The 14873-nt window shown below is 41.1% G+C and overlaps 1 protein-coding gene across 1 annotated transcript; it reads right to left on the bottom strand.

Annotated features, from left to right (window-relative positions):
* Window positions 1–410: 410 nt before the first annotated feature.
* On the bottom strand, window positions 411–5313 carry LOC108801191 (ferritin, middle subunit-like). The gene is made up of 4 exons (XM_018573122.1): window positions 5236–5313; window positions 2904–3050; window positions 2033–2158; window positions 411–732 (listed from the first exon to the last, which is right to left on the bottom strand). Exons 1-4 carry the CDS (start codon window positions 5278–5280, stop codon window positions 577–579), a joined length of 474 nt encoding a protein of 157 aa, XP_018428624.1. The 5' UTR covers window positions 5281–5313; the 3' UTR covers window positions 411–576.
* Window positions 5314–14873: the final 9560 nt, after the last annotated feature.

The raw sequence follows: 14873 nt of genomic DNA on the forward strand, positions 1-14873 counted from the left end.
ATCTCACCTCATACAGAATGTATTGCTGGTTTTGTATAGGGAATGAACTAAAAGAGTAAGATTTACCAGCGCTCCAATCTTGCAATTCAAAACTCAACATATGATGGCATATTACAGAAATATTCGGATGAAGTGGCAACGTGGGCCATTCCCAAAATGTTTATGTCAATAAATATATGGGCTCAGGCAATGGGAATGGCATTGTCTCCTATACATTTAATAGGATACAGCTGGGCAAAACAGAACTGAGAGCTTAATGACACCACACAATTCCAAGTAGAAGCAGCACAAGGAAGACATTCAATTCATAAAAAATAATGGTAAAACCTCTCATACAATGAAAGGATAGAAAAACTAGGTATATTCAGTATTACTCTTGCGAGATCCATGAACACCAACTACAAAAAATATACATGCTGAAAGACTTTATTAGAAACTTGCTGACAAGCACAGCTACAGCTATATTATTATAGGATCACAGAAAATGTAAGACCCTCAGGAATACATGTCACACAGATAGTAAAAGGAATATAGATGGAAAGTAGAGTGGTTGGATCCTCATGGGTGGCACACAGCTTAGCTGCTCTCTTCCAGGCTATGCTTGTCAAACAGGTACTCGCCCATGCCATTCTGGGGCACCCCAAGGCGCTTCAGGTTGGTGATGTAATCTCCAAAACGCTTAATATCCTTCACTTGTTCCTCCAGATATTCAGATTCCAAGAAGTCACACAGCTGAAAAACAAGTTTTAGAATTTAGTCATGCATTCCAGGCACTCAGACTGCAAGGAAACACAAGATATAAGATAATATAAATAAATTGTTGAACATTGTTTCTTTCCTCCTTCTGCATCAATGAAACTACTTATAGTTCCAGCATCATGTTCTGTGATCTGCCATATTGATAATTTTGTTAAATGCCCTTTGAATAAAGATGAAGAAAGCTAAAGTTGCAACCATTTAGATTTCAATTGTCCTTTAAACGATGCAGATTGCAAGATTAAACAAATCATCAGTTTGTTGTACAGGTGTCCATGATGACTAATAAATGTCAAACAGTTTTTCAGACTGATTTATATACCACCAAACGTGGTATATAAGTTTGAAAATCAGTTCGTCATCTATTCTTTCTGGACACTTTAATACAACATATGAGCGCAGAAGTCATAGAAGTGTTTTATACAGTACTGTATATCTCTTATTGTGGGATAACAAGGGGTATCCATTCCTGGGAAGATTACAGCTGTCACTTTACAGTATAAATTTAAACTTTAGTTCACCAAGCTTGACTTATTTAATTCTTTTAAATTAATCATATTGGTTTTGCTATGGGAAACATCTCAATTCTCCTATTCCTCTGATTTCTATATTTATGTTCCATGCAATCATTTTTATGCTAAAATGACTATAGAGTATAAAACAAAGTCACGCATGTATGCCATATGTATATAATGTACTATAATATATTTAATCCTTTCTGTGTAACATAAAGTTTTGTAGTCTGGGAAATATGTTCTCAAGCTAGCTGTGCACAAAGGAGACAGTCATTATGTTGACTGATGCTCAAAGAGTCACTAATGTAATTTGTTCGTAGTGCTCAGGTTAGCCTATATTTTCTGCTCACAAAATGACTTTCTGCATTGCTTGATAATTCCAGTTAAAAAAAAATCACATCTCTATTGTCATATGTATTTATAGACCACTCTTTGGCTGATACGGTGTATCATCCCAACCCCTCCGTCACCTCCAGGGCACATTCAAGTCTAGTCTAAAAAGGTCAGCACAGAAAACTTTAGATGCAAATATGGCTCTTTATTTAATATAGTCCATCATTTTAAAACAAGAACAGATAAGTGGTACAGCAATTTCCACATTTGGACTTGAAAATGGTTGTAAGGAACCAAAACAATGAATTAAGATGTAAGGAGTATTTTTTTTCTGTACCTTTTATCTGCTATTGATTGGAGATGATGGAATGTATGCAATAAAGAGCTATATTTGCATTTAAGCCTAAGGATGTGAAGCAGATACTTACATGAGGGTCAACTTTGTCAGTGGCTAGCTTGTGCAGGTCCAGAAGAGCATGGTTCACAGTCTTCTCCAGCTGCAAAGCAGCCTGCATGGCATCCAGGGTGTTACCCCACTCATCACGCTCTGGTTTCTGAAGTGAAGAGTTTTTAAAGTTAAAATGTTTATTGAATAGTTTCTCCAGGGTAATATACAGTAAAGGATATTTATTTTCAGCAAATTACCTACGGTAAACAGAAAACCCCCAGGAATTGAATTTTCCACTCATGTTATTGGGCCATGTCTATGTCTAGTGGTAAGCAGAAGACCATTCCATTCTGCACGTAGGAGGTGGCAAGGAAGTGAGTGGAATCCATGTGAAGTTCCAATACAAAAGGCAGCAGGTAGAACTTGAGTATATTCAACTAAGTCCTGCACTTTTCTTAGGGATCCACCAGCCACTGGCAGAAACATAAATCTCAAATAACATAGTAGCTTCTAGATAGTGTCAAGTAGCAATTGACTATAATTGCTGTCTCTCCACAAAGTCAGAAAAGGTAAAGATATATGGCCAGTGAATACATACATTTTCTCTTGCCATCTGTACATCTGAACAAATCCCCATATGCTCTCAGAATATAACTGGAGCTAGAATGTTTCTGAATTAGGAAAAACTCACCATTGCTACAAAATGGACCAGACCCCTGGAAACTACTCCTGGACACTTCCATATTAACTATACAACATATGTGCAATGAGAGGAGCCTGTTTGATCACCTGATCCCTGCTAATCACTGAAAAGGGCACATTACGTAACATAAAATTTCCCATGCCAGTGAAAATATGTTCTTTTCTCAAACATCAGAATCTGTAGGTCCAAAGCTACAGGTCATTCTTACCTTGATGTCTTGCAGGACAATGCGACCCCCACGCTTGTTTTGATATTTCATGAACTTCTCGGCATGCTCCCTCTCCTCGTGGCTATGTTTCTTGAAGAACTCTGCCACATGGTGAAGTGCGACATCGTCACGATCAAAAAAGAAAGACTGGAGGGAGGAAAGGAGATGGAGGTTTAATGTTAAAAATGTACCAGTAAAACCAGTTTTCACAGATATACCAGTAAAAAAAAAGCTCATCAATCAGCATTATGTATTACTTTATAAAATCTTATATCTGAGGAGCTAAATTTATCACAGACTCCCCTCAATATTCATAAACTCTATCTGCTCTCATAAGATGGCATAGAGACTTAGCTAAGGAGCTTCCATATTTCATACTCTTCCTCATCAGCCTGAACAATTCACTATTTGTCTAAAAAAATATACAGTATCTGAAATGTATTACTCAACAAAAAACAATGGTTTGCTTTTTAAATGCTCCACTTGCCAGAGGAAATATCTGAACATAGGAGCGTATATGTAATTTAGACATTAGCTAAGATGGGAAGAAGATAAGGTTGGTTCCTATATGTGTGCATTTCATTGTTCTCTTTAAGAGACATGTCTGTCTATTGCCACATATCCGTACAAAATTGTAGCTGAACTGCAAGCAACCATTAACCTGAAATAGAGAAGTGCAGAGGTCCTGGCATGAGTGAAGCATCATGGGGAAATTATTTTAGATGTCACAGGTGCTCTTTTGGTAATTGCTGACTACTAGCAAAGTGTTGCAGAAATGATTATATAATGTTAAGAAATATTCACATTATATTATGGAGTGGATATCAAGCCAGATGACAATGGCTTCTGCCATTTGCCAACAGGCCCTTGCACAAGCATGCTCCCAGATCTTCTATGTATTGTTAGAGATTCTGCAAGCCACATCTCAACACAGCATCTTCCTAGTAAAAGATGTTGTTCTGTGTTAAAAGGTGACAAATGGCCCAGTCCTGCTAGATTAAGTATATGCAATGCTCTAAGCCCTCATTTAAATCTCTTCGATGCGGGAGTGCAAGCGATGCTCCCCAACGCACCTAGTCATCGCATGTACGTTGCATTGCACCACATCGCATGGTAAGCTATTACCATGCATTGTGGTATGATGCAATTATTTTAAAAAAGAGCATGTACTTCTTCAAGTGCGATTTAGCTGGTAGGCAGCCTATTTAAATGCATGCCAAGAGCACTGTTCAACGCAACTGCAATGTCACATTGCAGAGGTTGCAACAGAGGCTTAGATACATTGTCAGAGTAAGCACCAAACATTAATGAAATTATTATTTAAAGTGACACTAAACTCAGGAGTTAAATTTTAAAAATACATGCAAGTACCTTAACTATTAACAAAAATGTAGCTTATTTGTAGATTACTCAGCTGTAGATCCTCAAATCATCTCTGAATTGGTGCTGACACTGTCCTTTCTTCTGGAGGATGGCTACTTTTGTTACCCATGGTCCATGTGTGTGATGTAAAGTAATCACCGCTCCGAGCTTGCTCCTGTGATGGACTACAATCTCATGTTTAGTTAACCAATTTGTATTGAGATAGCAGTCAATCACGGGAGTGAGCTTGGAGCGGTGTCTACTTTACAATACACAGGGACCATGGGGAAGAAAAGTAGCCACTCTCCAGATGGAAGGACAGTGTAATCATGTAATCATGAATTCAGAGATGATTTGATGATCTACAGCCGATTAATACACAAATAAGATACATTTTTGTTAATAGGTATTTGAATGCATTTTTAAGATTTAACTCCTGAGTTTAGTGTCACTTTAACTTTATTGTCTTTGTATCTTTGAATCTTCAATTGGTGAAAACAGGACTAAAATACTTGCAGAAAGTGCTTGTATTGTTTTTTTTTTTTTTTTTACATAATTTGTTTTTAAAAGACAAGGATCTTAGGACACACAGGGGGGATTTATCAAAACTGGGGCAGACAAAATCTGGGACAGTTGTCTATGGCAACCAATCAGCTTCTTTCTTCAGTTTGTTCACTTAAACTTTTAAAATGAAAGGTGGATGCTGATTGGTTGTCATGCACAGCTGCTCCAGATTTTGTCTGATCCAGTTTTGCTAAATTCCCTTCACAGTATATCATGTTATAGTCAAATTCAAAAATATGCATTCAAACATGAATGTCATTTTGCTAGATGATAAGTCTTATAGTGTCATAAATGCTGTAGCAAACAACATTGACTTTAATAAGTTACATTAAATACAACAAAATCTAGGCATAAGGAAATGGCAGTAAGAAATATATCTTATATAAAGTATCATAATAATACTCACTATAGAGCTGTAGGTGTAGGAGGCGTACAGCTCCAAGTTCACCATACGGTTGATGGCAGCCTCGCAATCAATGGAGGTAGGAGTGAGGAGCAGAGGGGTGCATTACCTTGCTGTGTTTGTGTGTTTGTGGTGACACACAGCTTTCTAGCAGACACAAGGGTGGTTCGATAGGAACCTGCAAGGAAAAGGAGTCACCCTACAACAGGATATAAGGGTTAGTGCTCAATGGACCAGCTGATTCTACAGGAAACTAAAACTTTTAAACATCATCCATTGTAAGTAAATTCATCAGCATTTGAAAAAGCTTAAAAACATTTTAACTTTTATATCACTTTAATATAGCATGCTAATATCTATCTATCTATCTATCTATCTATCTATCTATCTATCTATCTATCTATCTATCTTGCCAGTGGCAGAAAATTTAGAAACTAGGACTTCAGTGAGAAGTGGGTGAGTTTTGAGGTTAATGTTCGAGTTACAAGGTGTGTCCGAGTTAGAATTAAGGCTATAGGGAAGGTTAGTGTATGGAGGTAAGGAGTATGGAGGTAAAAGGAAGGGTTAGCATCAAACTCAGTTTTACAGTGTTACAGAAAGGGCAAGTGTGAGGGTTAGTGTTATCATTACAGCAAGGAAAAGTGTGAGGGTTAGTGTAAGAGTTACAGAAAGAGTTAGGGGTCTATTCACAAAGCTGCCGTAGTGTGAAATTTAGGATAACAGTGTAGACATGGGTGAAAAAGTCAAGAGTCCTTAAATTTTTCAATTGCAAAGGCAAAACAGCCAACGCTTTTCAGGGGCAACAATCCTCCCCCCTTCTCAGGGTTTGAAACAATAATGTGGGGACTTTAAAAAACTCAAAGGACTGAACCAAAGAAATCTCTCTGCCTTACGAAAGTCAGTGAGCTTGCTTGGAAAACCTTGGTACATTTGGACTTTTGAATGAGCATTTAGATCCTAGCACCCCATTCACATCTAGGCAACAACAGTTTTTGTGTATCAAGAGAACACAGCAGATGTCCAGAAACTGTCCAGAGAGTTTGATAGTGACCTAGCCTTTGATTAAAGAAACCAACAAAAAAAAGAATATTGCCCAATCACTGGTGACTCTGTGCTCTGTGTATGGAAATGGCTAATCCCTAGTGGACAGGTAGAAATTAAACCATTATAGGAGAACTGGGATTAAGAATTGGAAAAGCTCTAATATCACTCATTATATAGGTATGGGGAAAAAAGATATTCTTCATACATTTCTTTACCCAGTAGAAGCAGTTGGGATACTCGGCTCTGTGCTGCCTTGTAACATGTAACAGGAAATAAATAATGAAGGAGTGAATTCTACAATATATTGTGTAATCAGTTACAATCCTTCCTACTATACCAGTATCCTAGTTTAGGATTATTCTGCATGCTATGTTCCAAGTACTACACAGATGACAACATATTACTTATATGCTGAGTCATGGAAACAAATTTCTGCTTAGTCACAGGACAAAGAAACACACACAGGTCAAATGATCACTCATCAATTTCTGCCTGCAGTAAAAGAAATGTGGAAAAGTACAGATTGTTCAGTTGATTTATTATTCTGTTATCTCTAAATGTTACAGTGAGAAAACAGCACAGTGACAAAGTCAACATTCCTTGTCCACACTGATTATACACAATTAAACTCAGATCACACATCCTCAATGCTCCATTCCCTGAAAATCGGAGATCAGTGTCATGCTGGCCACACATCTTACAATTGCATTCTCAATATAGTTTAATAATTCTCTGTAATGCTGCCAAACAGTTGATTTGTCATTTTTTTAAGGCAAAAGGAGTGGGAATGGTTATAATGTGATTGCCACGTGTGGTCACCTAACAATACAAATATCGGTTAAATGTTCTACATGCTATCCTATAGTTAAAGTAAGAGGAGAATACAGGTAAAAAATGCTGGTTCTATTTCCCTCAAAGTTTTGGATTGAGATTCATATTGAACGTTCATGATAAAAATGTAAGATAAGCATTAGCTTAGTGTGTTACGGATAAAAATGGTTTGTTAAGTATAAAGTCAGGCCTGGAACAGCAGACGGAGTCGTCTGTGGAAGGCCAACATGACAGGGTCTTGGAGAGGCTAATTTCCTGTTTCTTGTCACTGCAGCCGGGCAGGGTATTAGGGTCCTTGAGGTGCAACATATTCTCTTGAGGTTTAAGTGACAGTGGGGAGCTGTCTTTTTTATGGCATCCCTGTCTTAACGGGTCCATCATTAGTTACTCAGTATCTGATGTTAGATTACAAGTCCCTGAGGCGGTGTTGTGCGGCTGGGGGCCATGTGGGCAGATACTGAGTATTTTGGTGGTAGATATCACATCAAGAACCTTAACTCCCGTGGTCAGTTAATTTGTTAAAATTGTTAATTTGACTTTGGTAGTACTGGTGCCACTAAAATCCAAGACCAGTGTCATGTCATCCATAACAAAGGGTTAATATCTGAGTTGAGTTGTTTGGGTATTGGACTACTAGGAGCCATATGCAGTGCCCTTGTCAAGACATATATAGCAATATGGCAGCTTGTACTACCGCACATGCACAGGAACTTGCCACCATATTTCCGACATCATAATTTCTGACATCACAATATGGTGGCGAGTTCCTGCGCATGTGCAATAGTGCCAGTATAGACCGATCACTAACATAGATGCATGGGATCTTACTGCTGTATTGATGGCAGCCTTGAGGAAGCACGCATGCACATGAAATAGTTCTCATCACAGTGCTGAGGTGCGATGGGGGTTGTGAGCACTGCTGGCAGGTGGTGGTGGTAGGGTACTGTGCTGGGGGGGGGGGGGGGGGGGGGGGTGAGAGGATTTGTGGCAGCAGCAGTGTTAAGAGATGGGGAGGAAGTTGCACTGTACAGTGGTTAAAGTGGGCCTCATCAGCGTACGTTACAACATTCTCCCTCTCCGCCCCCACCTACATCACCACGGTACCTGTCACACTGAAACACTCCCACCCTCTAACCACTGGGTCCATAAATACAATTTTAAGTACCAATTTGGAACTGCCCAGAGTAACTGTATAATGAAATGGTAAACTCCTGTAGGCATCATTTTTGCAGTGCCCAGGCACAGGGCAGCATTAGGATTATCAAACTTCACATAGTTTTCATGTTGTTACTGGTCAGTTTTGGTGTTTCAGAAAAACATCTAGAAATAGATATAGTAATAAAGAAAATATACTCACCTGATCCTCGGTCCTCCTTGGCTGCTAGATTGCACCCCACACTTCCCTTACTGGGCTCTGGCGGTCTAGGGACTGACAGCGTCATTATGTCTAATGCAGCTGTATTACACATGAAGACGTTTAGTGACATTCTACCACCAGAGCAGAGGGGGAGAGAGGTGAGCAGGTCAGTATATTTTCTTTATTTTAGTCCCTAGAACAAAATAAAACAAAACAAGCAGTTAACCCTTGCAGCGTGGGGGTAGCCCCACTGCAGGGGTTAATGTTTACATTTCCTGGAGATCTTCTTTAAATAACGGCATTCCCTGATGACAGTAGAAGAACACAGTAGGACAGTCTGTTAATAGAAAGCTAAAATTTGCCATTTCAATAAATTGCTGCTGGAAAGTAACATGGCATCGTTCTTACCAGATTAAGCTCTTGCCTATTGACTTATACTTATTTATTATAGGTATTTTGCTAGCACCATCGATTTATACAACACTTTCACATCAGTCCCTGCCCACAAGGAGCTTACAATCTAAGGTCCATATCTCACATAGGTACATACGAGGGTTTATTTAGCCAGCAGCCAATCAACCTACCAGTATGTCTTTGGAGTGTGGGAGAAAACCTACGCAAGCACAGGCAGTACATGCAAGCAGGGCCGGCCTTAGGCCTTTAGGCGCCCTGTGCGAGAAAGCTTTACAGCGCCCCTCAGTGGCCACACCCTTTAGTGGCCACGCCCCCGTAACCACACCCATTTCCCCCAATATATGCACCATTTAAAGACTCCTATTTTGTTAAGCCGCAAAGAAACATATTAAAAAGTGTGATAAAAATAAAACTTTTATTCAAAGGTATTAAACTTGTCGGCACAATAGAAGTATTCTTATCAAATAAAACAACAGAAGGTAAACAATAAATGTCAAAATACAATAGAGTCTATAAAAATAAAGTGTCAGGTCGTCATGCTGACCCCTTTTTTCAAGTAAGTGCAAGAATATGGCAATATACTTACCTTATGTCCAACACTAACATTTTAAAACCCAGTTATTGTATTGTGTAGTTAAAATTAGGTAGCCATGCTGATCATCAGGCTATAAACATTCCTGCTCACCCTAGTCCCTTTGTGGTATGAAGTAAATTAAAGGACTATAGTCGGTCTGCAAGGTAAACTGTTGATCCCACAGGTATGTTCTCCATTTTTCTGTTTCCCAAACATATGCTAGGGCATCTTTTTCTAGAGTAGAATGCTTTCATTCTGAATGAATTCTGCTAAATGAATAATTGACCAGGTTACTACAGTGTATCTCTGTAGAGGCCACATATTATGTCTAAAGTTGTCATAATCACCATTCACTTAACAGACATGTAATAAAGCTCTGGTTTGCTGCAAATGAAACATGTATCTCTGTGCAGGTATTTTTAATTCCCCCTCAGGGGTACCTTGTCAGTCTCTTTCATTAGATGTAACTCATTTTTGCAGAGCTAAAACACCTCTTAACAACATCTCTCTCCTTTCCATCCACGTAGGCATCTGCTTCAGTCCTTACTACCCATAATTATCATAGTCATCCTTGCCCAACGATTCACATGTTTGTTTTCACATGATCATTGGGCACTATCACCATGTATGTTTGGATCGAGGTTTGTGACCTCAGAAGACATCCTCTAGACTTTGAATGGATCTTCCTGTCAGTCTTCATGTGCTTCAGAACCGGGGCCAGCATAGGTTGACTGCTGACAGCATACAGTATATATGCAAGGCCAACCAATTCAACTAAGTCATATTAAACTAAGTCATAACTAATATATCCATGCACTTGGACATGTGTATGATTTGGTAGAAACTAATAAGTGTTGTATGATGATAGGGTAATTAATGGCAGATAAGATCTAGTTAGCTTACTTCTTGACATGTGTTTGGGCACAATCTCACTGCTGTACTGATGGAAGCTTTGCGAGAGCGCTCAGCATGCTGTGATGAGAGTGGGGATAGGGGTTTGGAATTTTGTTATGAGATGGGAATTGTGATTGGTGCTGGCATGTGGTGGGGTGCTGTGTTGAGTGGGGGGATGTGAGCTGCGGTAAAAGCAGTGGTTTAATAGTTTGGAGAAGGCACAGGAGAAGGTTGTAAGGCGCAATGATGGGACCCCCTCTAACCACTGTGCCTTACAAATCCCTGCCCATCTCAACACGGCTGCTGCCACAAAACCTCCAACCCCCCACCCATCTCAGCACCCCACCATCACTGCTCAAAACCCCCATCACATCTATCACAAACCTCTACCCCCACTCTCACCTCAGCACTATGCAATTTCATGTGCATGCATGCTTCCGCAAGGCTGCCATCAATACAGCAGTAAATTCCTACGCATGTACGCAAGTGATGAATCTATACTGGCACTACTGCACATGCGCAGGATCTCACCACCATATTGTGGTGTCAGAAATGTGACGGCAAGTTCTCTAGCTTGTGCGGTAGTGCAAGCTGCTATATTGCTGTTAAACCCAGATAGAACCTTGACAGAACCCTGAGGCCATCTTGAAGTCCCTACACAGGGTCACCAATGAATGGGCAATATTACATTGGTCAACCAGAAACTGAGCTATGTACTCTTTTTGTTTTTTGTATAATCAAATGCTAGGTCACTATCAGGTTCCTGTACTGGGAAAGAGCTGACTTTGTGGCTCTTCCCAGGATTTCTGGATTTGGCATGGGATCCTGGAACTGAGAGATTTCTAAAGCCGGCCATACACTTTACAACCATCGTATGATCTGCCCATCTTGGACAGGCAGATTGTACTTGCAAGCTTGCGCACACCGGTCCGTTCGGCATTTGTCTTACGAGCACGCCACAAACCCGCCGAAAACCGTACGATTTTCCAATGTGCTCATAAGACAAAAGACGCGCGACCGTACAGTAGAAACGGTCGCACGCCTTCCATACACCTGCCGATTATCATACGATCGCTAGTTTTCCTGCAATTATCGTACAATAATCGGCAGGTGTATGGCCACCTCAGCCTCTCCAAACCTTCCAGCCTCCCAGGCTGTTCCCCATGTGCCTCCAGCACACACCAAACTTGGCTTGGCCTGTGTGTGCCTCCAGCACACACAGCCACTTGGCTCCCCTCTGACGTCTGGGTGGAGTCCTTCTGACTCCTGAACACCTATGTTCCTCTTCCCAGCTGGAGCCCAAAACATTACCCAGCACTCCACCAAATGCTGATTTTGATTGGTTTATTGTCCAGGAAAGAGGGACAAAGGTAAAGGGTAACTAAAAATACCAGTAAAAATCCATCCCCTCAGTAGTATCTTGTATTATCTTTGCCTCTGCCATAGGCTAATATAGAATTGGGTAGGATATAAGGACAGCAAAATTGGACCTTTAGGTTGAAACTGGTAGTAGACTGTAGTTTTCTGAATGTGCTTCCCTTAGTAATCACTTTCCTGTAATTCCAGACCTTAACCAAGGCAAATTTCCTTGGGCCTTTGTTTTGGAACAGTGCTCTTCCCAGACAGCAGGCCCGGGAGACAAAGGAGCTCTAGATTCTTCTCTGATGGGATTACTCACACACATTCTCTCCAGGCAAAGCCAGGGGGACTTGAATGTCTTTGCAAATATGAATCCCCTACCCCAGCCCACTTCAACGGAAAAAATCTCCTAGGGCAGTGATGGCGAACCTTTTTGAGCCCAAGTGCCCAAACTGGATCACTAAACCAACTTACTGTATGTATCTCAAAGTGCCAACCCTCTCAGGTGGTCTAAAAGGGCTCTCAGGTGGGCTCTGCTGGCTTTGAGGTGGTCTGTATGGGCTCTCAGAGGGACTGTGTGGGCTCGCAGGGGGTCAATAAGGGCTCTCATGTGGGCTCTGAGGTGGTGTCTGCGGGCTCTCAGGGGGGATGTGTGGCTCTCAGGTGATCTAAAAGGTCTTTCAGGTGGTCTGTATGGGCTCTCAGGGGGGGCCGTGGGGGTTCTCAGATAGGCTGTGCCTCTGCAGGCTCTCAGGTGGTCTATATGGGCTCTTAGGTGGGCTGTGCTGCTCTCAGGCGACTCTGTATGGGCTCTCAGGTGGGATCTGCGGCTCTCAGGTGGGCTCTAGTGGGAACCCCTCAGGTGGGAATCCCTTTACTTGGTACTTACTGGGGAAAAGCCTCTGAACATCCTTGGCCAATGAAGAATGGCCCTGTAAGGGTAGAATGGCGGCCGCGCAAAGACCCTATCTCCGAAGACGGACCATAGTGCGCATGCGTACACAACCGAAGGTGTGCGGGAAGACACACAAACAGCAGGTGCACAGGAAATTACATCTTACCTCATAGGTGGCTATATAAGAACAAGTCTGAGCTCATTGCTGATGGTCTTGTCAGCTAGTGCTTCCTGTTTTCTCCTTCCTGTTTTCTGTTGATTTTGCCTGTGACCTGTTTTGACCTGGATTGTCTTGGACCACTCTGCTGCATGCTGCCTGCCCCTGACCTTGGCTTGTTTCCTTGGCTTCCTGTACCACGATTCCTGTCTCCTGAATCTGTTCCCACGCTGCCTGCCCGGTTTTGACCTTTGGCTTGCTGACTTTGCTACCAGACGTCTCCTGCACGGTGTCTGCTTCCATCCATGGCACTCGTGCTCCTTGCTGTCCTGTAGCCTTCTGTTCCATCCCTAGGGGTTGCAGGACACGAGCCGCAAGACAAGCCTCATACTCTTCCGGTCTCTGCCTCAGGTACGTGATAGGCCCCCTTATATTGGAATTCAGTAGAAGTGCCCCTTACATTGCTGCTCAGTGGAAAAGGGACTCCTTTACATTGGTACGCGGCAGTGGTGGTCACTGAAGCAGGGAAAAGGCCACTCTTGCGTTATTGCTTAGTGGGAAAGTGTGCCCTGTAAATTGGTGCTTTGTGAAGAAGGCCCCTTACCTTTTTGACAACAACCTCTACCTCCAGGTACAGGGTACAGCTATGGGAACACGATGTGCTCCCTCATACGCTAACCTGTACCTGGGGGTATGGGAAGAGGATATCTGGTCCAGAGACGACTTGTCCATGTACCTGTGTCATGTACTCTCCTGGCACAGGTACATAGACGATATCTTGATTCTCTGGACAGGAGGTAAGAACCTTTTGGAAGATTTTGTTGAAGTTTTAAACTTCAACGATCTTAATCTCAAATTCACTATGAATGCAGATGAATCAGAACTGCCTTTTCTGGATATCTGCATCTGTAAAAGGGAAAGAAACAGTTTATATACGAAGTTATTTAGAAAAAACACTGCAGGAAACTCTTTATTAGAGGCCACCCCCAAAGCCTTAAAAATAGTATCCCACACGGACAATATCTGAGGATAAGGCGAAATTGTAGCCTAGATAAGGATTTCGAATTTGAAGCAAAAAATGTAAGATACAGACTCCAACAAAGAGGATACTCTGATAAAATCCTACAAAAAGCGTATAACAGAACCAAAGCCAACTATAGACCAAATTGGTTTCAGAAAGAAGAAAAAAACAAGAAACAAAATGATCAACTGAGATTAATCTTTACATACAATAATCAACATCAAGTAATTAAAAACACACTAACCAAGCTTTGGCATTGTTTATTAAAAGATTCCAGAATTTCAAAGTTTTTAGAGCCAAAAGCAACAATAATGTATAGAAAATGCCCATCTTTGAAGGATAAACTAATTTCCAGTGAATACAATATAAATAAAAAACTGTCCTGTTGTAAATATCCAGGCACTTATAAATGTCAGAAGTGCAAATTTTGCACCTTTATTCAAACAGGACCAGAGATCACTATCCCCAGTGGGCAAAGTATTAAATGTAAACATTTTGCCAACTGTGAAACCAAGGGAGTCATATACTTGCTAACATGCATATGCAACATGTTTTACATAGAGAAAACTAAAAGAATGCTAAAAAACAGAATTGCTGACCACATCTCTGATATTGGGGCACATGAACTTAGGTCCCCCATTGCCAGACATGTGATACATGCACATGGGGGAAAAACTCAGGGACTTAGTTTCTTTGTTGTAGACAGAATTCATGCATCCAATGGGGGGGAGACTGGGACAAACTCCTGCTTCAAAGGGAGTGTAAGTGGATTCATTCCACCAGATCCTATGAAAGACCAGGAATTACTGAAGCTATTAATTTTTGTTGCTTTTTATGATTTTGACCCCTTCTTCCTTCCCCCGGCCGTTATGATTGGAGTCCCGTTCCAAATTGGGATCGCTTGTTTCTTTTCTTTAAAAAATAAGAGTCACAAACATGCATTCGTATTTGATGCATATGTACAGTCAGAGAAATATTTGTCGTTTAAAGCAAAATTGTAAGGTTTAGACTGCTATATACTCCTTTTTTGTATCTATCGGAATGCCATGGAGGACTTTGAAGGCTTAGAAATACTGAGGAAAATCTCCCCCAAAA

This window comes from Nanorana parkeri, unplaced genomic scaffold (genome assembly GCF_000935625.1).
Source record: "Nanorana parkeri isolate BGI_ZX_2015 unplaced genomic scaffold, ASM93562v1 scaffold2243, whole genome shotgun sequence".
Lineage (NCBI taxonomy): Eukaryota > Metazoa > Chordata > Amphibia > Anura > Dicroglossidae > Nanorana > Nanorana parkeri.